This window comes from Mobula birostris, chromosome 21 (assembly GCF_030028105.1).
Source record: "Mobula birostris isolate sMobBir1 chromosome 21, sMobBir1.hap1, whole genome shotgun sequence".
Classification (NCBI taxonomy): Eukaryota; Metazoa; Chordata; class Chondrichthyes; order Myliobatiformes; family Myliobatidae; genus Mobula; species Mobula birostris.
The window spans coordinates 39,806,409-39,831,424 of NC_092390.1; the positions used below are offsets into that span (position 1 = coordinate 39,806,409).

The following is a 25,016-nucleotide window of genomic DNA, read 5'->3' on the forward strand; positions in this document are numbered from 1 at the left end:
AGTGGTTTCATTTGGAGTTGTGGCCTCTAAAATTCAGAGCCCCAGCTGGGTGGATTTTATGGCAATAAGGCTGGATTGAAAAATAAATGTCTTCTTAATAGTCTGCACCTGCTGTTAGGTCAGAATATTCTTACTGTCTTTAATCTAATCTTGCTCTCCATGTCAGGTGTTAATAATAGTGGAAAAGTTATTGTAGAAATAAGCAGAATGCCAGAGTGTTCACATTATGCTTAAAAATGTAGCATGCCTCTGGGAGGACTAGAATTTGCTATGGTTTGCCTGTAACACGTTCTATCAGCAATGCTCCACAAAAATTGCATGTACTTTTGTAAAAAAAAAATCCCTTTTAGTTTTATCTGAAGAAATAAAGAAGCAATGTAAGCTTTTACAACTGCAGCGAGAAAATAATTTTCAATTTGGCTGAAGGAAGGGAATGCAGTTATTTATTTTAACCCAGTCAGGCTCAGTTTCTAAGATTATATCATACAGTGATTGACATACGAACATCACCATTAAATCTTTCTTTGCACATTAACCTTTTAAAATACAAATTCAGTCAGGACCAATGAGACCAATTTATTTAAGCCGATCACCCCTATGGGGCATAGGCTGCTGACAGCAGCTCACCAGAACCCTCTGTCCTGGGCCAGTGTTCCAAGTTGGCCCCAGGTGTAGCCCATCTTCGAAGATCCTTCCTCTCACAGGGATGAGGTCTTTGGAGCTTTTGCTGGTGTTTCTGTAGCTCTGGGTTTTTATTGGATAGGATTGCTGGTCCTGTATCCAACCCTGCTCTTTTTCACAGCTGGGCTAGGGACTGTCCATGGTGGAGTTATTTGGACCAACCCACATCCATTACTTATTGATTTATTAAAAACTTATTTTTTTCACGGAATAACCTGAAGAAAACATTTCTAGAGTGATGGAATTATATTTTAAATATAAAGAATATAACATATTGGCATTTGAGCATCTTTGCCCGAAGAGCTAGGGATACATGTCACAAGATCATTACACAGAACCGGAGAGAGATGTAAAGCAGTGATGCTGATTAAATCAGGAACAAATACGGAACTTTTGATGCAAATTTTACTGCAGCAGAAATGTTTTTGAATTCATATGCTTGGCTGAAATTCAGATTTCAGTCACAATGAGGACTCACTGGAGAGCTGCAAAAACAGCCCCAGGAATCATGATGCACAATTAATCCATGTGCATTGATTGCAGTGTGGAAACATGCCAAGTTTGCTTCCTGCTCACTTGTAGTTACTGCATGTAGCCAGCACTGGTTATGCTATTCATCAGGTATTGATTCACTAAGGCACCCAGGCTTTAAATTGACAAGCACCACATAAAATTTAAGAGAATAATGGATTGTGACTATGCTAATTGCCGTTAGGTGTACTGAAATTCATTTTGACATACAGGTTTCCCCCGCTATCCGAAGGTAGACTGTTTCAATGAAATGGTTCGTAAGCCGGAATGTCGTAAAGTGAATAAGCAATTACCATTTATTAATATGGGAAAATTTTTGTACGTTCCCGGCAGCATCTGTAGGAAGAGGTGCAGTCGACATTTCAGGCCGAGACCCTTCGTCAGGACTCACTGTACATGCATTATTTCTACTTTATATAGGCTGTGTATTTTTATATGTTATTTGGTGTGATTTGGCAGCTTCATAGCTTAAAGGTTACCAGAGAGAGTGTTTCTGCTGAGAGCACTTCCGCCAAGAGTGCTGCCGTGAGATTTTCGCTGCGCTAGACAGTGCTGCAGAAAAGTATTTCTACTTTATATAGGCTGTGTATTTGTCATACCATTCCTGCTTTTACTATATGTAACTATTATTTTAGTTTTTACGTATTATTTGGCATGATTTTGTAGGATATTTTTTGGGTCTTTGGCCTGCTGCGTTCACCAGCAACTTTGATGTGTGTTGCATGTACAGTGTAGTTTCACTTATCGGAATCGGGAAGACTCCAATAAATTGCAGTTTTGTCACAGTTAAACACTTGCGTATACGAATAACCACCTTCTGTAATTATTTTCTTCAGTTCTGCTGGGAACTTTTTGGCAGCTTCAGTATCAGCCGAAGCACTGTCTCCGGTAAACGTTAAACTATGAAGCTGTCCTCGCCTCAGAAACCGATCAAACCACCCATGACTACCTTTAAATTCCACTTTTGCAACACTTTCGTCACCATCATCCAGTGCTTTCTGTTTCAGCTTATAAAAAAGACTGACTGATTTCTCCTTAAGTAGAAGAAAACTTAACGGAACACCATGCTTTGTACACCCATCAATCCACTTAAGCAATAGACTCCATTTTATCCATTACTGGATGCTGACTAAGAGAGACCACTTTGCTACGAGCAAAACCAATAGTAACATCGGCAGCTTTCAAAATTCTTTCTCTCTGCGTATAAATAGTGCGAATGGTGGATGCAGACAAGTTCAACGCGCGGACAATGTCCTTACTTCGTTCAACGTGATCGAAACGCTTAATTATGTCTAATTTTATGCTAAGTGTAACACCCTTACAAGCTCCTTTAGGCTTTTCATATACCTTAGAACTCATCTTGCTAACGGATGCACAAAATAAATCGAGATAAAGCACGTGTTTAAGCAATGGTGGCTGGAATGCAGATCTGGGGGAGGAGCTTGGCTGTTCGGGCGCGTGCTGCCTTTTTTCGTAACAGTGAAAGCACCTTCTGTTAGCGAAAACAGGTAACTAATGTAGGTCTTTCGTAACAGCAAGGTGTCGTAAAGCAAACGTTCAGAAAACGGGGGCCACCTGTATTCAAGAATGGAACAAAATGGGAGAGATGAAACTCGGAGGTTTTCTGACATTGTTTCGTATGCCTTGGTGGAGGAAACAGAGAATAGGGGAGATGTCAACCTTCAAACACATCTGGAAAAACATTGCCAAAGCTCCATGCATGAGGAACTCTACAGAGATTCACACTTTAAAATGTGTTTGCATGTCTCATTATCATCATTGTATTATCCTGTTTGTTTAGTAAATGAACATCTGCTCATGGGACTTTCAAGATTTACTAGCAATGGCTGAACTGGAATGGTACTGTGCAGCTGTGCCTCTGAATGGGAAGTGCCTATTGTGTCCAACACTTCAGGAAATCATTCCACAGCTTTACAAGCTTAGCGTTAAGCCATATTACAGCAGGAATCAGAGGGGCCAGGTTTTCTGATGCCAGGTTCTAAGTGAAGCACTGGGAGGAAATGATTAAGGAGGGTAATGGAAGGAGCAAAGCACTCAGGGCCTGAATTGCAGAGCTGGGAGTATAAAGTAAGATCCTGACATGTGGTCAAGGTCAGAGAATACATTAGAAAATCCCTAACAAATACACCAGAGTGCTCACACTCAGCACCGTGATATACATCTCTATCAGCCACTTAACAATGATCTCTATCAATCAGGATTCCTACTTAACATCATACAGCCTGCAGAAGATGGCATCTCCAACACACATTGCTCCAACATCTCACAGTTTACACTCATCCCTTGCTTTTTCAGGCATCGCACATGTCACACAAACAAACTCATTTACACCCTTCCCTTCCCCTGGAGGAAATGGTGTCACAAAATCCGTGCCAGCAACAGCATACTGGCAGCAGACAAAACTGTGTCCATAAGCCCAGCAGCCAGGAGGAGAGTGGGCTGGTTGTTGTTGGAGCAGCCATGACGGAACCAGTGGTTCGAATTGGTGATGACAAGCTGACATCTAATGCTTCTCACATCCCGCTTCCATCTCCTTACACAATTGTTCTGAGTGATAAAATGCAAATGATGGATGTATGCTCTGTTGTGTTGGATGGTGAGGGATAGCGCAGAGACACCTGGATACCAGCCCTGCAGGATATTCAACTGAACCTTATTGATAACCACGCTAGTTCATTGTGTGAACTCCTCCTATGTGGGGGTGGCTAAATGAATGACATTGAAATAACCTCTTAGTTACCACAGCACTCTCCATCTCCCTTCATGATTATAATACCTTTCTATCCTTTTTTCCCCCCGATACCCAACAATTTCCAACTGGCTAGGAAACAAGAAAGCAGCTCCTTTCTCAATCTATTGGTCACACCCACCAGCACAGAGACAGACACTTTGTGTAGTGGAGATTCATGGAGTCACTCAGCACACAGACACCTCCTTCTCACCATGCCCATGGTGATCATCAAATACGATTTCACCAGCATACGGTCTGTAGCCCTCCACACTTAGGTGATTCAGATGCTCAAAAGGAGTACCTGTTGCAAAGACCTTTAGCTTCAGCCTAATAAGGCATTGAAAAATTCATTGTCTATGTCACCTTAACAACCACCAGCAATGTTCTGTTCTCTGCATTGAGGCTGTACCTTTGGTGTTGGTCTCAGTGGTAGGGGAAGGTGTGGGCGCATGTGGGCACGAGTGGGGGTGATAATGAGCACTCGCTCCACTGTGAAAATCTGGAAAGTGCAGACGTAGAGCTCCCCACCAACTCAGGTTCAGTCCTGACTTCAGGTACTTGGCTGTTGTCTGTGAGGAGTTTGCCCATCGTCTCTGATGTTCTCCTATGTAACCCAGTACATGCTCGTGGGTTGCCCCCAGCACCTCCGTAGGTGTGTTGGTTGTTTCGATATACATGTGATAAATATATCTAAGTTTGTCAGAGAAGCTTTTGTGATGCTGTCAGTCCAGCACAACAAACTGAGCTGACATTTCGTTGTATTACAGACATTGACACTATCTCCATCAGCTATCAACCTGTCTGCCTCTTAGGGTGGGATTGATATATAACACACTTCATGGCAGTCAGCTAAAGACTTGAGGAGTTCTTGCCAGTCACTTGGCCAATGTTTCTTCTCAATCGACATCCCATGGCTGTTACTATATTACTGTTTCCTGTGATTAGACTAGCTGTGGTGTGTCCGATGTAGACTACATTTTCAAAGTGTAAGAAGCCTTGGGACATTTAGAAATGTGCGATAAAAATGCAGGTCTTTATTTTGTTAACTGGAGCTCGAGTTCCTTGGCATGATCTTTTTACATATTTTTGGCAGCCGCTAGCTGTGCTCAAGCTAATGTGCTCAGCAATATAGCAGCTGCGAGATTTATGCCATGCTCATCAGTCACCATATTGGAACTAAATTGGCACCTGGAATGCTACAAAAACATGTGAATCGTGCCAAAATTTGCAGATAGCATAATAATAAGTTCTGATTTATATTGCAAAATCCCTTACATTTTGAATTTAATGATGAATGCTTTGTTGTCATTTAATGAAGGCTGGTAAAAATAAAACTTCACTGCACTTGATCCACAACTATCCAAATGTTGGCAGCTTGACATGGCATAATTGGAATTTGGCACAGGGGATGATTAGTTAACCCCTTGCATGTCCTCCACTGTTCAGTGAAGAGGAGGATGTTGCTTGATTTTATATTAATGTTTTTATCCGTGGTAAGAGTTTCTAGTGTCGTAGAATATCAAATGTGCCAATAACATGGACATAGAACATGGGACTGTGCAGCACAAGAAAGGCCCTTTGCTCTGCAATGTTGTACTGAACTAAGCAAACTGATAAATTCCTAGCCAAATTAAATTCTCATGCCTACACAATGCCCATATCCTTCCATTCGCTGCCATTCTTTTCCTTCTTGATTTTGTTGCTATTTGGAGGAGAAGAATTTCAGAGTTGTATACTTTGATAATAAATGAACCTTTGAACCTTCCTTGCCTCTCTCAGTAACTTAAGCTATATCCCATTGGGCCCTGAGGACTCATCCACCTTAATATTCTTTTAAAGACCCAACTACTTCATACCTCTTTCTTTATCTCAAAGTGCCCAAACGTATTAGCACAATCCACACAAAATGCTGGAGGAACACAGTGGGCCAGGCAGCATCCATGGAAAAGAATAAACAGTTGATATTTCAGGCTGAGATCCTTCATCAGAGCTGGAAAGGAAGAGGTGAAGTCAGATCTTGATGCTTAGGTACCAGCTGTGAGCTTACTTCAGCCATGACTCATGCTTCCCACGACCTCCCTCGCATCCTCCACCTCCAAGCACATGTTTCTTCCTTTATCCTTTAGGGCTCCTTTATTCTTGAGTGGTGCAACCCACTCCCTAGTTATCCTTTTGTTCTTGATGTATGTATAGAATGCCTTGGGATTGTCTTTAATCCTATGTAGTAAGGACTTTTCATTGCCCCTCCCAGCTCTACGAATTCCTTCTTGAGTTCTGTTCTAATTTCTTTATAATAACCATATAACCATATAACCATATAACAATTACAGCACGGAAACAGGCCATCTCGGCCCTTCTAGTCCATGCCCAGCTCCTACTCTCACCTAGTCCCACCGACCTGCACTCGGTCCATAACCCTCCATTCCCTTCCTGTCCATATGTCTATCCAATTTAACTTTAAACGACAACATCGAACCTGCCTCAACAACTTCTGCTGGAAGCTCGTTCCACACAGCCACCACTCTCTGAGTAAAGACGTTCCCCCTCATGTTACCCCTAAACTTTTGCTCTTTAACTCTCAACTCATGTCCTCTTGTTTGAATCTCCCCGCCCATTGAAAAAGCCTACCCACATCAACTCTATCAATCCTTCTCATAATTTTAAACACCTCTATCAAGTCCCCCCCTCAACCTTCTACGCTCCAAAGAATAAAGGCCTAACTTGTTCAACCTTTCTCTGTAAATTAGGAGATCTGCCCCATTTGATTTTAGCTTCCTAAACCTTATATTGTATATGCTTCATTTTACTTCTAGACTAAATTCATCACCCCTCCCAGCATATAAGGTTCTCTTAACTTGCCATCCTTGTCTTTCCTACTGACTGGAACATACTTGTTCTGTACTCTGTGCAGTTGGTCTTTAAGTACCCTTCGCATGTCAGATGAGGACTTGCCCAAAAATAGCTGTTACCAATTAACTCTTCTAGTAATTGCCTAATACTCTTGTAATTTGACTTGCTTTAATTATATACTCTCCTACAAGATAATTCTTATCTATTGTCTTAAAACTTAATGCGTGCATGTATGTTCTTGCCGTAGACCTAAATGCTATAAACACCACCTGGCTGTCAAATAGCTTTGGCAGTTTAACAGCCAAATTGGTCAGGCACTCATTGCCAACAAAGTGCAGGGAGGCCATGAGATGCCTGTGGTTGGAGGGGTAATGCTCAATGAGGGCTCTGAACAAAGTGGTTTCCTTCCTCATTGCACCTTCAATCCCTTTTGCCACTTCCAAAATTCTCACCAACCCAAGTGGGTTTTATTCCCCCCATACCTAATGGCTGCTGTTTTCACTGCCTTTCACTGGCTCCATACTGGAGAAAACGTTGAGCAAGGATGTCCCAGGTGCCAGGCTGCATTGTTTTGCCTACCTATAGAGAGGGCAAAGCACCAAAGACATTAGGTAATTCAGGAAGTCTTTGCCTCACCCAATTACATGCAAGGTGGATATTTGTCTCTGTTTATGGCATTCTGAAGTTTGTTGATCGGTATTCTGGACAAGAATGTTTGCTATGGCCCAAGTGCTGAGAGAGAAAGAGAGAGAGGTGCTGAAGTTGATCAACAGTTCACTGACTTTTAACAGGAACTGTGAAGAAAAAGAGGAAAAAACAATTAACACTAGGCCAACAGGGCCATTAATCATAACTTTCAAACTAAAGCCAAAACTGATACTACAGCTTGGCAGTAGTAGCTTAATACTAAACAAATACTGCTCCTTAACATCGTCAGTTTGAACTCTAGTCTTCTGCCAGAACCAGGACAACAGTAAGCAGGGAGTGTTGACATTGCTGTGCCTTTGGTCAAGTCTTGACAAGACTGGAACAAGAGGGAGTTAAAAACCACCATGGTGAAACACTAGCAACACACATCAAAGTTGCTGGTGAACGCAGCAGGTCTGGCAGCATCTCTAGGGAGAGGTACAGTCGATGTTTTGGGCCGAGACCCTTTGTCAGGTCACGGTCCGAAACGTTGACTGTACCTCTTCCTAGGGATGCTGCCTGGCCTGCTGCGTTCACCAGCAACTTTGATGTGTGTTGCTTGAATTTCCAGCATCTGCAGAATTCCTCATGTATGGTGAAACACTAATTGGCTGGAAAGTGTATACTCATGAGCGTGATTGCCAAAGCCATTCTACAGCCAGCCGGTGAGCGCACGCAATCCGCGGCAGATTCCGTGGCTGTGACAAGACCAACCTCCTTAGGCGCAGCTCCCGAGGCACAGACGTCCTGGATGGAAGACTTTTCCAGGATATCATGGGCTAAATCTGAAGGCCATTCCCATCCCATTCCATGAGATTCTGGACCCTGCCCCGCAGCTAGGAGGCGCTGCACAGAATAAATTAGCGACCCATCCACCAAGCGGTGAGGAGGGGAAGGCGGGTATGCCTGGAGCCAGGGGGGAGGTAGTCACCAGCTTGAGCTGGGAAACATGGAACAATGGAATCTTCATTGACAATGGTAGGCACAATCTATATGAAACCTTGTTGATAACCTTCTCCACCACAAATAGTCCCATGTTGCATGAGGCCAACTAACTTAGGAAGAGAGAAATGAAGTGGGCAGCCTTGAAGAATTCGTCCATAACCACCAGAATGGTAGTGTTTCCATTGGGGGGGGGGGGGTGTAGACCAGAGATAAAATCTACTGAGAGTAGGGATTAAGGGCAGGAGGCACATGCCACAGATGGAACAGACCTGTAAGGCGCTGATGTGACATCTTGTTCTGAGCACAAATGGGACATGCAGAGATGACGTTGTGGATATCCTGGGACATCGATAGTCACCAATATTGCCTCTTGATACATTCCAGGGCCTGTAGAATTCCTGGATGTACAGATGACAAAGTTCAAAGTGCATTTATTATCGATATATACCTATAAACAACTTTGAAATCCGCCCCCTTGCAGGCAGCACAAAACAAAGAAGCCCAAAATAACCCATTTTAAAAAAGAAGTCCCTCAAACACCAAATGTGCAGAAAAAAGAACAAATCCTGCAAACAATAAAAGTAACCAAATAACATTGAGAACTGAAGTTCACGAAAGCGAGCCCACAATCACGAAGCCAGTCATCATTGCAGCTGGTCTAGGAGTCTGTTAGTTGCAGACCACAGCCTTAGTTCAGTGCAGAGATGACTAAACCTCGTGAGCAGTGAGCTGTTCACTGGCCCATCCCTGTCTCTCGCCCCAACACCCAAATATTTTCAATCTGGTCCAGCACTTAAATTGGCCAAACAGTGGGTCCTTACTTCAATATGTTTTTGGGACCGGGCTCCGCTGCCTCAAATTGGCTCATACATGCCATGCGCTTTTGAGACGTCTGTTCTCATCACAAAAATGCCAGGTCTTACAGGCAGTTCAAAAGTTCAACTCGGAAAGGGAAGTACAGGCTATTGATTTCAGTGGTTGTGTTTGAGAAAAAATGTGTTTAGTAATGTAGTTAGTAGTTTTGTTTGCTGTTGGCAAGTCGTCGCTGTGTTTCACCAGCACCATCATAAAGTGGAAGATCTAAAATCTGAATGTCCAATCAGATGGGAGGAGTCAACTTATTACCACTCTGAGCTGCAGGGACAAACAGCCAGTTGGGAGGTTCCCCACCTGGGCCTGGATCCTAGAGGCCGTTATGTCTGCCTCTATTCCCCAAATCATCGGAGCAGCAATGCACGAGCATGGAAGGGTGGGCTCTGTATGTGCATTGTCCTCAGACATGTGGAACTGCTGGGAGAGAGAGCATTGGCCTTGGTATTCTTGTTGCTGCGATGGCAGGTGACGGTGAAATTAAATTGGGTGAACAAGAGATCTTAACGGGTTGACAAGAGTTGAGTCACTTGGTGCCCTAAACTTAGGAGACGTTCTTGTGATCTATCCAAACCAAAACGGGGTGCTCTGCCCCCTCCAGCCAGAGCTTCCATGGCCTCCTTGACAACCAGAAGTATTTTTGATTTCAGCATTGTGGTTACACTCAGCAGCAGTCAAGTGAGAGGAGGGAAAGGCACAGAGGTGCAACCAGTTATCTGCAGAAGAGCACCGGCAGAACACAGCTCCAATGACAGCTCCACAGCTCCTTGATGGTGAATGGATGGGATGGGTCTGGGTGATGCAGCATCGGAGCATTGGTGAAGCGTCACTTTGGTTCCGAGAAGGCTTGATCTGCTTCATTTGTCCTGCAGAGGTCTTTTTCATGAGGGCATTTATGGGGGCTGTGATGGAACTGAAGTTTCCGATGAAGTGGAGATAAATTTTGGAAACCCCAAGAAGCACCTCATCTCTTTGACTATAGGTGGTTTGGGCCACTCTGTGACTGCCTGAACTTTCACTGGTCTATTTGAACACTGAAAGGTGTGAGGACATAACTCTCGAAACAACACCTGCTCCTTGTGGAGCTCACACTCCTCTGGCTTGGCATAAATATTATTCTCAAGTGGCTATCTAGGAACCTTCTGGACATGTGAAATGTGTTCCTGGTGAGAACGGGAATAGATCAGAATGTCATCCCAGTGCAAGAAAGCGAACTGATTCAATATGTCCCTGAGCACATCATTGACCAGGGCATGACAAACAGTGGGTTTGTTGACCAGATCAAAAAAGCATTATGAGATACTCATTGTCACCAGTGGAGGTGTTGAAGGCTGTCTTCCACATGCCCCCCACATGGATACGAATCAGGTTATAAGCATTGCACAGATCCATCTTGGAAAATATAGTCAACACACACAAAATGCTGGAAAGTATGGTTGCTCGTTGGAGATGTTTGAACACAGAAGCAAGCAGGGGAAGAGGGCAGCAGTTCTTCAGACTGATGTTGTTGAGGAGCCAATAATCATTGCAAAAACAGACCTTGTCATCCCTCCTGCTCACAGAAAATAAGCTCACCCTTGCTGATGATGTGGATGGATATATAAACCCTAAGGCCAATGTCCCCTTGATGTACTCTTCCATGGCTATGACATCAGGACAAGAGAGGGAAAAGTGTCAGCCCGGGGAGGACTAGTATCTGGTAAGAAGTCAATGGCACAGTCATAAGGCTGGTGTGGAGGCAGTGAGATGACCTTTTTACTGAAGACCTCAAGAAGATTTGCATATTCAGCCAGAATGCCAGACAGGTCCACCCTAGCAGTTGACACAGAAGGGGATTCGCGGATAAGGGCTTGAGCTTGACCCAGATGGGTAGACAGGCATCTAGTTCCCACTCTTGGAATGCATTTAGGGACCAGTCAGTCAATGGGTTGTGTTGAGATAACTAGGGAAGGTCAAGCATCTGCGGCAGTTCAGGCAAATCAACCAGATAGAAGGAGACAACGAAGGGTCTCGGCCTGAAACATCCACCGTACCTCTTCCTAGAGATGCTGCCTGGCCTGCTGCGTTCACCAGCAACTTTGATGTGTGTTGCAGATAGAAGGATAGATGTACTCTATGGTTGCCTTATAGCAAAGTTGAGTATATTCTGTGGAAAGTTGGTTCTGAGAGGCTGACCATCCAGGGCCTCAATTGCTGAGTTGGAACTTTCTATTTCTGAGTTCGAGAGATATCCATGAGGTTCCCAGCTGCCCTGGAGTCAATAAATGCCTGAAGCTCATGGGTCTAAGATCCCCATGACAAGAAAAATTCTGTCAGAACTCCCCTTCCTGCAGACAGGCATCCTCTTTTACTGGATGTATGGGACATGAAGACCAGAGGTGTCATGGATCACCACAACAGAGGCAGGAATCAGTTCTCCTGTTCCGATCTGAGATAAGTACATGTACCCTACCTGTATCGACTGTGTGATGCGGGAGAGGATACAGAAAAATGGTAATCTAAGGAGTAGGTAGCTCAGGGCATCCTTTCTCGGCACCTCTCAGTTGTCTGGTTATCAATTCAAGTGGCCAAATTAATCAGGTCATACAGGCTGTCCTACTTTTCTTGTACCGCAATCCCAAACCGAATCTCTGCGCTCAGTGTCCGCTGGAAAACAATGATGAGGCATCTTTCATTCCACCTCATCTCCACTGTGAGCTTGCCGATTTAACTGCATAGTCCCTCACTGTCCCTCTTCCTTGGTGCAGGTTGAGGAATCAATGAGCAATGAGACAATGATCCCTCATCATTGTCTTCCTGACCCCATAATGGAAGATTAAACACTCTCTTGAACTTGACAACAAGTTGCCAAAAAAATGGCTTGGTTGCAGGGACTCACCCACTAGGAAACGTCCTCTCTACATCCACTCTAGGTAGGCCTTCCAATGTCTAATAGGTTTCAATGAGATCCCTTCCCATTCTTCTAAACTCTAGCAAATACAGGCCCAGAGCCACAAACACACCTCATACATTAAACCTTTCATTCCTGGAATCATTCTCATGAACTACCTCTGGATCCTCTCCAATGACAGCACATCTTTTCTTGGATAAGGGGCTCAAAACTGCTCACAATATTCCAAGTGTGGTCTGACCTAAGCCTTATAAAGCCTCAGCATTACGTTCTTACTTTTGTATTCTAGTCCTCTTGAAATGGATACTAACATTACATTTGATTTTTCTTACCATTGACTCAACCTGCGCGTTAGCTTTCAAGGAATCCTGCACAATGACTCTTAAGTCTCTTTGCACCTCTGATTTTTGAATTTTTTGCCCAATTAGAAAATAGACTATGTCTTTACTCCTTTTACTAAAGTCCATGACCATACACTTCCCGACACAATATTCCATCTGTCACTTTTTTGCTCATTTTTCCAGTCCTTCTGCAGACTCCAACTCCCTCAACACCATCTGCCTTTCCAGCTACCTTAGTATCATCTGCAAACCTGTCCACAAAGCCATCACCTCCGTCATCCAAATAATTGACATATAATGTGAGTAGAAGTAGTCCCCACACTGACCCCTGCAGAACAGCTCTGGCCACCAGCAGCCAACCAGAAAAGGCCCCCTCTATTCCCACTCTTTGCCTCCTGCCAGTCAGCCAATTCATGGTAGTGTCTTTCCTATAAGACCATGGGCTCTTAATCGTGTTAAGCAGCCTCCTGTGTGAAACCTTGTCAAAGGCCTTCTGAGTAATCCAAGAGAACAACTTCTCCTTTGTGTATCCTGCTTGTTATTTCCTCAAAGAATTCCAAAAGATTTCAGTGAGAGCTTGAAAACAAGAGAGCTGAGATCAAGGCTTCATTGAATGTCAAAGCCCATCTTTTTGCAGCAGCTGGCCATCAATGCTGGGTGTAGCTGTGCTCTGTATCTGAATGCACCATGTTGAAGTGTTGGGAGCTCGTCTTCCAGTGGGATATTGGCTCCTGGACCACGTTGGGAAAAACGGCATAGTCCAGGGTAAGGTACGCTTACACTTGGTGCACTGGGAGATCATCTTCGTATTACCTGCACAGTATTTTACTCTGAACTCTTTTCTTCAATTCACTTTTTGGACATGGGTATTGTTGCTAAGGTTACTTTGCCACTCATCATTCCTGATCTAAATGCTGTTCAGTCATTGCTGAATGTAGGCATAGATTCAGAAGCTAGAATGGAACTGCTCATCGTGCAACCATCAGCAGGCAGCCCTCTTTCAACATGTTGATATTGGAATGGCAAAGCAGCTAACGATTGACTGGTGCAAGGCACCATCCTTATTAACTCCTACAGCTCTCTACTGAGATTAGACTACTGAATATTGAAAGGCCTAGACAGAGTCGACATGAAATGGATGATCCCTATAGTGGGAGAGTCGAGGACCAGAAAACACAACCTCAGAGTAGAAGGTTGTCCATTTAGAACAGAGATGAACAGGAATTTTTTCAGCCAGAGGATGGTGAATCTGTGGAATTCATTGCCACAGACAGCTGTGGAGGCCAAGTCATTCTGATATTTAAACTGGAGTTTCATAGTTATTTAATTAAGAATGGCATTAAGGGTTATGGGGAGAAGGAAGGAGAATAGGGTTGAGAGGGGAAAATAAATCAGCTATGTTTGAATAACAGAGCAGACTTGATGCATTGAATGGCCTAATTCTTATCTATGTTTTATTGTCTTAATAACCCTTACTAGCTCTTTTTGTTTTTCCTTTTTAAAACTTGGTTTAAAGTTGACTTTTATGATTAACTGTTTAAATACCCTCTTACATGACTTCATTAGATAAAGCTCCATTTAAGTCCCTCAAGATCTTTTAATTAAAGGCACAAAAGAAGCAAATTATATTTGCTGTTGTTAATAATACATGCTGAATGTGATTAAGACATTTCAATGGAAGACTGGATTTGGAAAACTTTTTGATTGGTTCGCTAAATAACTTACAAATTATTTAATAAGTGATTTTAAATGGATATGTAAGTTCAACTACAGCTAATTGACATAAATGTTTATTGCAATGTAATGACCAAAAATCTTATTGTCTGGAAAATTGGACTAATAAGAATGGAGATTTAAGACTTAGCAGATATTTGATATTTGTAGTAGCAGATAACAGGTATTTGTAGTAAGCACAAGGTTGTGATTGTGGGAGATATTAACTTTCCACACATACTGTATGGAAGCCCATACTGTAAAAGGGCTAGATGGTTTGGAGTTTGTAAAATGTGTGCAGGATAGCTTTTTTGCAGCAATACATAGAGGTACCAACTAGAGAAGGGGCAGTGTTGGATTTGCTGTTAAGGAATGAGATTGGTCAGGTGACGGAGGTATGTGTTGGGGAGCACTTCGGGTCCAGTGATCACATTGCCATTAGTTTCAATATAATTATGGAGAAGGATAGGTCTGGACCCAGGGTTGAGATTTTCGATTGGAGAAAGGCTAACTTTGAGGAGATGCGAAAGGATTTAGAGGGAGTGGGTTGGGATAAATTGTTTTATGGGAAGGATGTAATAGAGAAATGGAGGTAATTTAAAGGTGAAATTTTGAGGGTACAGAATCTTTATGTTCCTGTTAGATTGAAAGGAAAGGTTAAAAGTTTGAGAGAGCCATGGTTTTCAAGGGATATTGGAAACCTGGTTCGGAAAAAGAGAGATATCTACAATTAATATAGGCAGCATAGAGTAAATGAGGTGCTCGAGGAATATAAAGAATGTAAAAAGAATCTTAAGAAAGAAATTAGAAAAGCTAAAAGAAGATACGAGGTTGCTTTGGCAAGTAAGGTGAAAATAAACCCAAAGGGTTTCTACAGTTATATTAATAGCAAAAGAATAGTGAGGGATAAAATTGGTCCCTTAGAGAATCAGAGTGGACAGCTATGTGTGGAACCAAAAGAGATGGGGGAGATTTTGAACAATTTCTTTTCTTTGCTATTCATTAAGGAGAAGGAAATTGAATTGTGTAAGGTAACAGAAACAGGTAGGGAAGTTAAGGAAACTATGATGATTAAAGAAAAGGAAGTACTGGTGCTTTTAAGGAATATAAAAGTGGATAAGTCTCCGGGTCCTGACAGGATATTCCCTAGGACCTTGAGGGACGTTAGTGTAGAAATAGCAGAGGCTCTGACAGAAATATTTCAAATGTCATTAGAAACGGGGATGGTGCCGGAGGATTGGCGTATTGCTCATGTTGTTTTATTGTTTAAAAAGGGTTCTAAGAGTAAACCTAGCAATTATCGACCTTTGAGTTTGACATCAGTGGTGGGGAAATTGATGGAAAGTATTCTTAGAGATGGTATATATAATCACCCGGATAGACAAGGTCTGATTAGGAACAGTCAACATGGATTTGTGCGTGGAAGGTCATGTTTGACAAATCTGAGGTTACTAGGAAAGTTGACGAGGGTAAAGTGGTGGATGTTGTCTATATGGACTTCAGTAAGGCCTTTGACAAGGTTCCACAAGGAAGGTTAGTTAGGAAAGTTCAATCGTTAGGTATTAATATTGAAGTAGTAAAATGGATTCAGCAGTGGCTGGATGGGAGACGCCAGAGAGTAGTGGTGGATAACTGTTTGTCAGATTGGAGGCCGGTGACTAGTAGTGTGCCTCAGGGATCTGTACTGGGTCCAATGTTGTTTGTCATATACATTAATGATCTGGATGATGGGGTGGTAAAGTGGATTAGTAAGTATGCAGATGATACTAAGATAGGTGGTGTTGTGGATAATGAAGTAGGTTTTCAAAGCTTGCAGAGGGATTTAGGTCAGTCAGAAGAGTGGGGGGAAAGATGGCAGATGGAGTTTAATACTGATAAATGTGAGGTGCTACATTTCAAAATCAAAATAGGACATACATGGTAAATGGTAGGGCATTGAAGAATGCAGTAGAACAGAGGGATCTAGGAATTATGGTGCATAGTTCCCTGAAGGTGGAATCTCATGTGGATAGGGTGGTGAAGAAAGCTTTTGGTATGCTGGCCTTTATAAATCAGAGCATTGAGTACAGGAGTTGGGATGTAATGTTAAAATTGTACAAGGCATTGGCAAGGCCAAGTTTGGAGTATTGTGTACAGCTCTGGTCACTGAATTATAGGAAAGATGTCAACAAAATAGAGACAGTACAGAGAAGATTTACTAGAATGTTACCTGGGTTTCACACCTAATTACAGAGAAAGGTTGAATAAGTTGGGTCTTTATTCTTTGGAGCGTAGGAGGTTGAGGGGGGACTTAATAGAGGTATTTAAAATTATGAGGGGGATAGATAGAGTTGATGTGGACAGGCTTTTTCCATTGAGAGTAGGGGAGATTCAAACAAGAGGACATGAGTTGAGAATTAGGGGGCAAAAGTTTAGGGGTAACATGAGGGGAACTTCTTTACTCAGAGAGTGGTAGCTGTGTGGAACGAGCTTCCAGCAGAAGTGGTTGAGGCAGGTTTGATATTGTCATTTAAAGTAAAATTGGATAGCTATATGGACAGGAAAGGAATGGAGGGTTATGGGCTGAGTGCTGGTTGGTGGGACTAGGTGAGAGTAAGCGTTCGGCATGAACTAGAAGAGCCGAGATGGCCTGTTTCCGTGCTGTAATTGTTATATAGTTACTTAAGATATTATTGGTGATAAAGTATCGTGACAAAATTTATTAGGTTAGAAATTCATATAGAAAAGCTGTTCTAACTATATATTTTAAATGTTTATTAAAAATATGAATACACTAACATTTTCATTTTGTATCTTTACCTGTGATTGGATTCTTGAAAAGCATTAAAACTTTTAATTCTTCTTCTGACACATGCACACTTATTATTGGAACAAAATTTATTCAACAGATTTTATTGGATCATTACAGAAATTAAAAATCAGCTAATTTCAAAATGATGTATTGGTCAAAGTAAGTTACTTCATATCATGTCTGAAGATGTTACAATATTGTGTGGCTAGTTTTCGAGTGTTATTATTTGTTTTGCAGGATGCATTGGATATTTTGGCAGAAAACTGTGAGTTCAATGAAAGTTATGGCTCCTATGTGACATATTCAAGAGCAACATCACTACTAAAATCACTTCCTTATCCAATAAGTGGAATGAATGACCTGGAGGATCTGCCCTGTTTTGGAGAACAGACAAGAACCATAATTGAGGTACAAAATGTTGTAAAGAGTATTACAAGTCATAATATTCATCAAGTTGTATTATACATGCATACTTTGATAATAAAATGAATCTTTGAACCTATAATCCTTTGAACCTTTGAGCCCTATGCAATAACAGTGATTGACTATTATATATTTCTTCAACACAACCACATAAATTGGAAAGGATTGCATCTTAATTTTTTTCATTTATTAAATATATATTTTTCCCTACAAATCTGAGTAAAATGCTGAGCATAAATAGTTAAATTAGTATTTCCACAGACCTTTAGTTTGCTGAGAACCTCAACCTTGTTGTGGTTTGGAGGTTTGCGTGCCTTAATGACTCAGAGAGCTATGTTGGCTGGATTCAGGGCTTTATCTGAATCAGAATCAGAATCACGTGTAATATCACTGGCATATGTTGTAAAATTTGTTATGCTTTGGCCCATGGCAAACAGGTCAAAGAGTAGAGGCCAGACTAAGAGTGGTCCACTGGTTCTCCAGGTTCATGGCTAACAACCTTGACTAGTTAAATTAAACTGTTACGGAAACAGCAAAGAAGAATCCTTCTGAGTGTGATAATATTCCTGAGTCTCCACCCAGGACCTACACGGCTGACAGAAGTGTAAACCAAGAGGAAGCTACTGGCACGATGAAAGAAGCCAGAGATGGGGGAACTTCATTGCTGCCCTAAATGCCAGCAGCATAACGGGCAGTTTACGTAAATTAGCTTGAATAACACTCATGTTCAGCCCAGCCTGAACACTAACATATTACTTAACTTTGTAATATACCACATTTATACTTGCCCTTTACACAGTACTCTGCAAAAAAAAAAAGAAAAGCAGCTGTCAAACTCTTCCCCTATGAGTCCACCTGGCTCTCCTGACATGAATTACCTCAAATCCCAATCCTTCAGGCTGGAGATACGCTGCCAGAGGCAGAGACTCTCACAACGTTTAAGTAGCTAGATGATCACTTGAATTTCCAAGGCACAAAAGGCTACAGATCAAGTGCAGATTTAATAGGATTAGGAAAGGCAGGTACAGGATAAACTGTGTTGACAGGGTGTGTCAAAGAGCCTATTTCTCTGCTATATGGCTCTCGTTCTATTTGGAATTACCAGCACAATTTTATGGCTTTCTGTTATTAACATTTATTTCGTGCTTTCATGCAGGATATTCTGGAAGAGGGCTCTTCCTCTAAAGTCAAGAATTTGTTGCAGGATGAGAAATACAAAGCAAGAAAGGTAAATAACATGCAGTGGATGACAAGAATCTAATGTGTTTATTGTGATTATTGAGATGGCGCAGGGACAAATTTTGCGGGCCAGTAGCCTTTTAGAGATATCAATAGAATGGAATATCAGCTGAAGTGTGTAACACAGGGAATGCTTCCCTGGGTGTCGAATATGTAAAGGGTGTTGGCGTGCAATCAGGGAAAGTACATCATGAATGGGTGTGGTGTGTAACAGATCGGAAACGTCACAAATGAGTGGTGCTATATAAAGGGGGTTGTAGGAAATGGAGTGTCAAGCTGTTGCCACTGTTTCCAACCACTCTTCCTCCCCTTCCCAACTCCACGTGCCAGCCCCATACTTTGGTGGAAAAATACCTTCAATGTTTCCAGTTTCAGTTCACTGCACATCTAGAATCAGAATCAGATTTATAATCACCACCCTATATGACATTTTTTTGTTATATGCCAACAGGACAATGCAAAGACTTAAAATAGCTATGACTAACAAAGTAAATAAATCAACGATTAATAAGGTAGTGTTCATGGATTTTTCAGAAAACTGAAGCTGTTGCTGAACCATTGAGTGTGGGTCTTCTGGTTGCTATGCCTCCTACCCAATGGTGGTTATGAGAAGAGGGTATGTTGCAGGAGTTGGGGGTCCATAGCGATGGGTGCCTCTTGAAGATCTCCTTGAGGATTGTGTCCATGATGGAGCTGGCTGAGTTTACAACCTCTTTCGATCTTGTACTTAGTAGCTTTCATACCGGGCTGTGATATAAACAGTCAGAATGCCTCCACTGTGCCTCTATAGAAATTTGCTGAAGTCTTTACTGACAAACCAAATCTTAATCTCCTAATAAAGTAGAGCCACTCATGTGCCTTTTTCATGATTGTATCAATGTGTTGGGTCCAGGATAGACCTTTGGAGATGTTGACACCCAGGGACTTAAATCTGTTCGCCCTTTTCACCTCTAACCCTCTCAATGAGACTGGTGTGTGTACTCCCAACTTCCCCTTCCTGAAGTCCACAATCAATTCTTTGGTGTTGCTAATGTAGAGGGCGAGGTTGTTGTTATGATACTGCTCTGCCAGCCATTCTGTCACACCCCTGCACACCTGCTGTTACCTTCTGAGACCTTACTGACAGTGGTTTCAATGCAAATTTATAAATAGCACTTGAGCTGTCTGTGGCCACATAGACATAAGTATAGAGAGGGTAGAGCAGTGGGCTAAGTGTGCGTCCTTGAGATGTGCCTGTGTTGTCTGTCGATGAGGAGGAGATATTATCGCTGACTGTGGTCTTCTAATGGGGAAGCTGAGGATCCTGTGGCAGTGGGAAGTAAAGGGACTTAGATTTAGAAGCTTGGTGATTAGTATTGGAAGGATGATGGTGCTGAACGCTGAGTTGTAATTGATAAACAGCAGCTTGACATAGGGTTGCTGTTGCCTAAGTACTCCAAAGTAGAGTGGAGAGCCACTGAGCTTGCGAATCCTGTACATCTGTTATCATGGTAGCAAATTGCAACAGGTCTAGATGCTTGCTAAGGCCGGAGTTAATTCTAGCCGTCAGCAACCTTTTGAAGCTCTTCATCATGATAAATGTGAGGGCTGCCGGGCAATTGTCACTGAGGAAGCTCACCCTGCACTCCTTGAGCACAGTTATGATTGATGTCCTTTTGGAGCAGCTGGGAGCTGCAGACCGCGGCAGTGAGAGGTAGAAGATGTTTTTCAACACTCCAGCCAGTTGGCCAGCACAGATTATTTTTGCCATGTACTCTGCCGGAAAGCTGCCTGGATTATTAATTTTGGATGATCGCCTGGTGAGCAAAATTGTAGAGCAGTGGTCCCCCACCTCCAGGCTGCAGACCAATACCGGGCCGCGAAGCATGCAGGGGTGCAGTGGTAGCCAGGTCGCACACAGCACATCTTTAAGAAAAAAGCCGAAATAAACAAGCTAATTAATTAGGTGACGTGTTAGCTTGTTTATTTCGGCTTTTTTCTTAAAGATGTGCTGGGTGCGTCCCGGTTACCACTGCATCACTACATGCTTCGCGGCCCGGTATAGGTCCGTGGCTCAGAGTTTGGGGACCACTGTAGGAAACCACAATTGCTGCATTGCTGCATTTGTGGAATTGTGAGGGAAGGCGTGAAAACTTGGGTGGAGCTTTGATTCTCAATCCCGAGGGATTCCAAGCCTGATCTAAGTAAGATTCCCTTTCTCCCCCAATCTGGGATATGGTGACTATTAGGGTGGGCAATGGCAGAGTGAGAGGATTGGGGTCAGCCTTTAGACAGGTAGAACATAGTCTTGTTGACTTGATGGTAACGTGCCAGCTCTCCCTTTCTCACACACCATGCTCCTGGGACACTTAAGTTAACAAGGTTTTCAAGGCCTGGGAATCCAGCAGCCACATCAAGTCTGTAAAATGGGCTCAATGGAAACTTATTGACCTCACTGCAAGAGACCAACCCAACTCATATGAGTGGACTAACTGCCTGTCCTTTGCCGGAAGTGGGATTGTGATTTGAAGGAAATATTATATCTCTCTTTACATCACTTACCAATCATGGGAGTTATGAAGCCCCAGTTTGTGATAATCTTGACCAGTTTGTGATGTGGGCACCTAAATTATATTGAAATTATCAATTAATATTTATTGTCATTCTAATTAATTGTAGCTGATTACAAATTAAGATAATTGATTAATATATAAACTATAGAATTTTTGAAATTAAATTTTATATAATACCAGGAACTATGCTAACATGAGGATAATAATAATTTTTCAGTTCATATAAGCCTGCTGAGAAAGTTTGTGCATTTATTCTTCGGACTTCAATTCTCTGTGACATTTTTATGCATTCATTAATATAACATAAGAGTGATGACAATATACTGTTATGTGATGCAGCTTTGGACCTGGACACAGTAAATATCTCCAGTTAATATACGTTATCTTACTGCAGCTGTTCACCAGTGTCTTTGGAGTGGGAGTGAAGACAGCTGACAAGTGGTTTGGACTAGGGTTTCGGACTTTAGAAGAAGTAAAAGCAAACAAAGATCTGCCGTTTACCAAAATGCAGAGGGCAGGTAATACTCGGAACAGTGAAGTGTCCAGCTATTTTGCACTATATTAACTTATTGGCCAAAGCCGTGCATTATCAATGATTATCTTAATTCTCTCTTTGTTTCTTCCTTGCTCCCCTATGGAGACCCTTTTATATATAATGAAGCCATGGTAAGTTGAGCTCAAATAGATTGGAGTATGCATTTGTGAACTGAGATTTGTTGGATGTGAGTTGCAGGGCGGCTTTGACTATTCTTCCTGATCTTGCTAAAATCTGGCTTCCTCTTTGTCCCTAGCTGAGAACATCATTAGTCACTCTTCCCTATGAATGCTGATGGGACCTCTGCCAATATCTTATTTCTTTCCCATCCACCCATTGCAAAGTAGAAGTTGACATGAATGGGGATAATGGCAAGAATCATAATATATTTTCTGCTCTTCATCTCCAAAGACTTTCACATAGACTTTGGCATCAATAGATATATAACAATTAACATGAAGGTGTACAAAAAGCAGCCCTGTTATGACTATATTTCACTAAGGGTGGGGTTATCTTGACGTTCGGAATCCTGCTTGTTGGCACCTATGCTCCTGAGTTGTCTTGTCCTGTCAATCGAATTTCAAACTTCACTTTGCAAGCTCCAGCAGTTTCCGTAACACAATCAATACAAGAAGAACAAGCAGAAGCTGTAGAGAAAGTGAAATAGGTGAAGATACACTATCTGGAAGATATTACCCGAGGAATCGCTGTTCGTTGGTGCCATCCTGACCGAAGTCTGAGAATAGCATTGAGGGGTTTGAAGTTGCTGATCCTCTCCACCTGCGATTCCCCAGTGAGGACTGGCACATGGACCTCCGGTTTCCTCTTCCTGAAGTCAATAATCATTTCCATGGTCTTGCTGATATTGAGTGATACGATGTTATTGTTGCACCATTCAGCCTGATTTTCAGTCTTACCCCAGTAAGCTGATTGTCACCATCTTTGATTCGGCCAACGACAGAGGTGTCATCAGCAAACTTAAGTATAGCATTGGAGCTGTGCTTAGCCTCACAGTCATAAGTATAAGGCAAGTAGACCAGGGTCTAAGCACTCAGACTTGTGGTGCACCTGTGCTGATGGAGATTGTGGAGAAGTTGTTGTTGCCAATCCGAAATGACTAGGGTCTGCAAGTGAGGAAATTGAGGATTCAATTGCACAATGGGTACTGAGGTCAAGGCGTAGAAGCTTATTGATTAGTTTTGAGAGGATGATAGTATTGAATGCCAAGTTGTAGTCAATAAGGAGTATCCTAATGAGCATTCATAGAAAGATCTCCAAAATTCCCCAAAAAACTATAACATAATAGTAATCCTCAAATTAGCAATGAACTTTAATTGTCAGACACTGACCAAATAAAAACTGAAGGGTTAAAATATCAATAGTTGTTATCTTTCAATAGATAGTCTGTTAGCGCATCATTATAACAAGGAGTAATATTAAAGAAATAGCTATTACCAGCATCTTCAAAGATGTTACCTTTCAACGATCCAAGTCAGAGTATGTGATGGGTTACATTTTTTCTCATCAAAATCCATGATGCGCTGATTCTTCTAAACAAAGTGTGACAGGTAATGGGATTTGAAGAGATTAAGTGATTTTGGTCATAGCAGAGAGGCAGAGAACAACCGACAGAAAATTGAAGACATTAACTAAGGGAAGGAAATCAACCGATGTCTTGGTTTAGAGCAGGGTATTGGTCCATGACATAAAAAAGATTGGGAGCCTTTGGTTTAGAGCATTAAAACAGCAAAAATGGCTGACAACTCAAGCATTCTGTCAGGGTCATCAGTGAACTCAAGTGCAGGAATCACAGAGACTTCAGCAATTCAAACAAAACAATGATTTATTACAGAAATTAACCACAGAACTAACAAGAAATCAGGCAAGCCGTACAGAATCTTGATGAACTGGAATCACTCACGATGGACAGAAGAACTCTGTCAGAGTTTCATCAGGCAAGGATCCACAATGACTGAACAAAGAGGGCTTGGCTTGCTCCCCTGAAATTCACACTGGGGCATGTAGGAATTCAAGACCAATCAGACAGCCCTGGTGTCCAGACGAAGCAATAACCCCCAAAGACAACAACTACAATGCAAGGCATTGAAAATCCCCATGCTAATTAATAACCCCACATTGAACAACAGTTAAAAATACAAAAAAAAATCCCCATGATACCAAATGAGACAACTGCAACACAAAAAGATAAATAATTAGACATAAAAGGTAAACAAACGAAGGAACACTACATACCAACAAAGTTACACCAAGAAAAACAATCCTCATACTAACTGAAAAAAATAATTATTTCAAAAAAGTGACCCCTGGTTGTGAATTTAAAAACGCAAACACGAGGAAATCTGCAGATGCTGGAATTTCAAGCAACACACTCAAAAAATGCTGGTGAACGCAGCAGGCCAGGCAGCATCTATAGGAAGAGGTACAGTCAATGTTTTGGGCCGAGACCTGAAATGGGATACGAGGCTGGAGAAGGGAGAGGATCATGGGACGGAAGGCCTAGGGAGAAAGAAAGGGATTTTTTTTTTCTCTCTCTCCTTTTTCTCCCTCTGTCCCTCTCACTATAATCCTTGCCCATCCTCCGGGCTTCCCCCCTCCCCCTTTCTTTCTCCCTAGGCCTCCCGTTCCATGATCCTCTCCCTTCTCCAGCCTCGTATCCCTTTTGCCAATCAACTTTCCAGCTCTTAGCTCCATCCCTCCCCCTCCTGTCTTCTCCTATCATTTCGGATCTCCCCCTCCCCCTCCCACTTTCAAATCTCTTACTATCTCTTCTTTCAGTTAGTCCTGACGAAGGGTCCCGGCCCGAAACATTGACTGTACCTCTTCTTATACATGCTGCCTGGCCTGCTGCATTCACCAGCATTTTTTGTGTGTTCCCTGGTAGTGACATGTTCTGAGTAGCATCTTGCAATCAGGCTTCCATCCCCTTTTCATCTTCGTCCTGACCCATGAAAAAATTCTTTTTTTTTTCTTTGTTATCCATGGTCTTGCTGTCTGGCTCTGTTATGTATTAGGCTGGAGAAGAACCCACCTGGCATTCTGCCCAAACTAAACAGCCTTTCCCATTCTGACAAAGAGTCCTCAAAGTTAATTTTAAACTGTTTTGTTTTTCTCTCTTACTACAGATACTGCTTGGCCTGCTGAGTATTTCTAGCATTTTTCTTTATGTCATATTTCCAGCCACAGCAGTATTTTGTA

General features: G+C 42.2%; 1 protein-coding gene across 1 annotated transcript in view; it reads left to right on the forward strand.

Moving 5' to 3' along the window:
- dntt (deoxynucleotidyltransferase, terminal) overlaps window positions 1-25,016 on the forward strand; it is a 294,866-nt gene that overhangs the window by 79,173 nt on the left and 190,677 nt on the right. Inside the window, exons 4-6 of the mRNA XM_072239756.1 lie at window positions 17,289-17,459; window positions 18,631-18,702; window positions 21,660-21,783. Coding sequence (XP_072095857.1) covers window positions 17,289-17,459; window positions 18,631-18,702; window positions 21,660-21,783 — 367 coding nt within the window. The remainder of the gene's footprint in view (window positions 1-17,288; window positions 17,460-18,630; window positions 18,703-21,659; window positions 21,784-25,016) is intronic.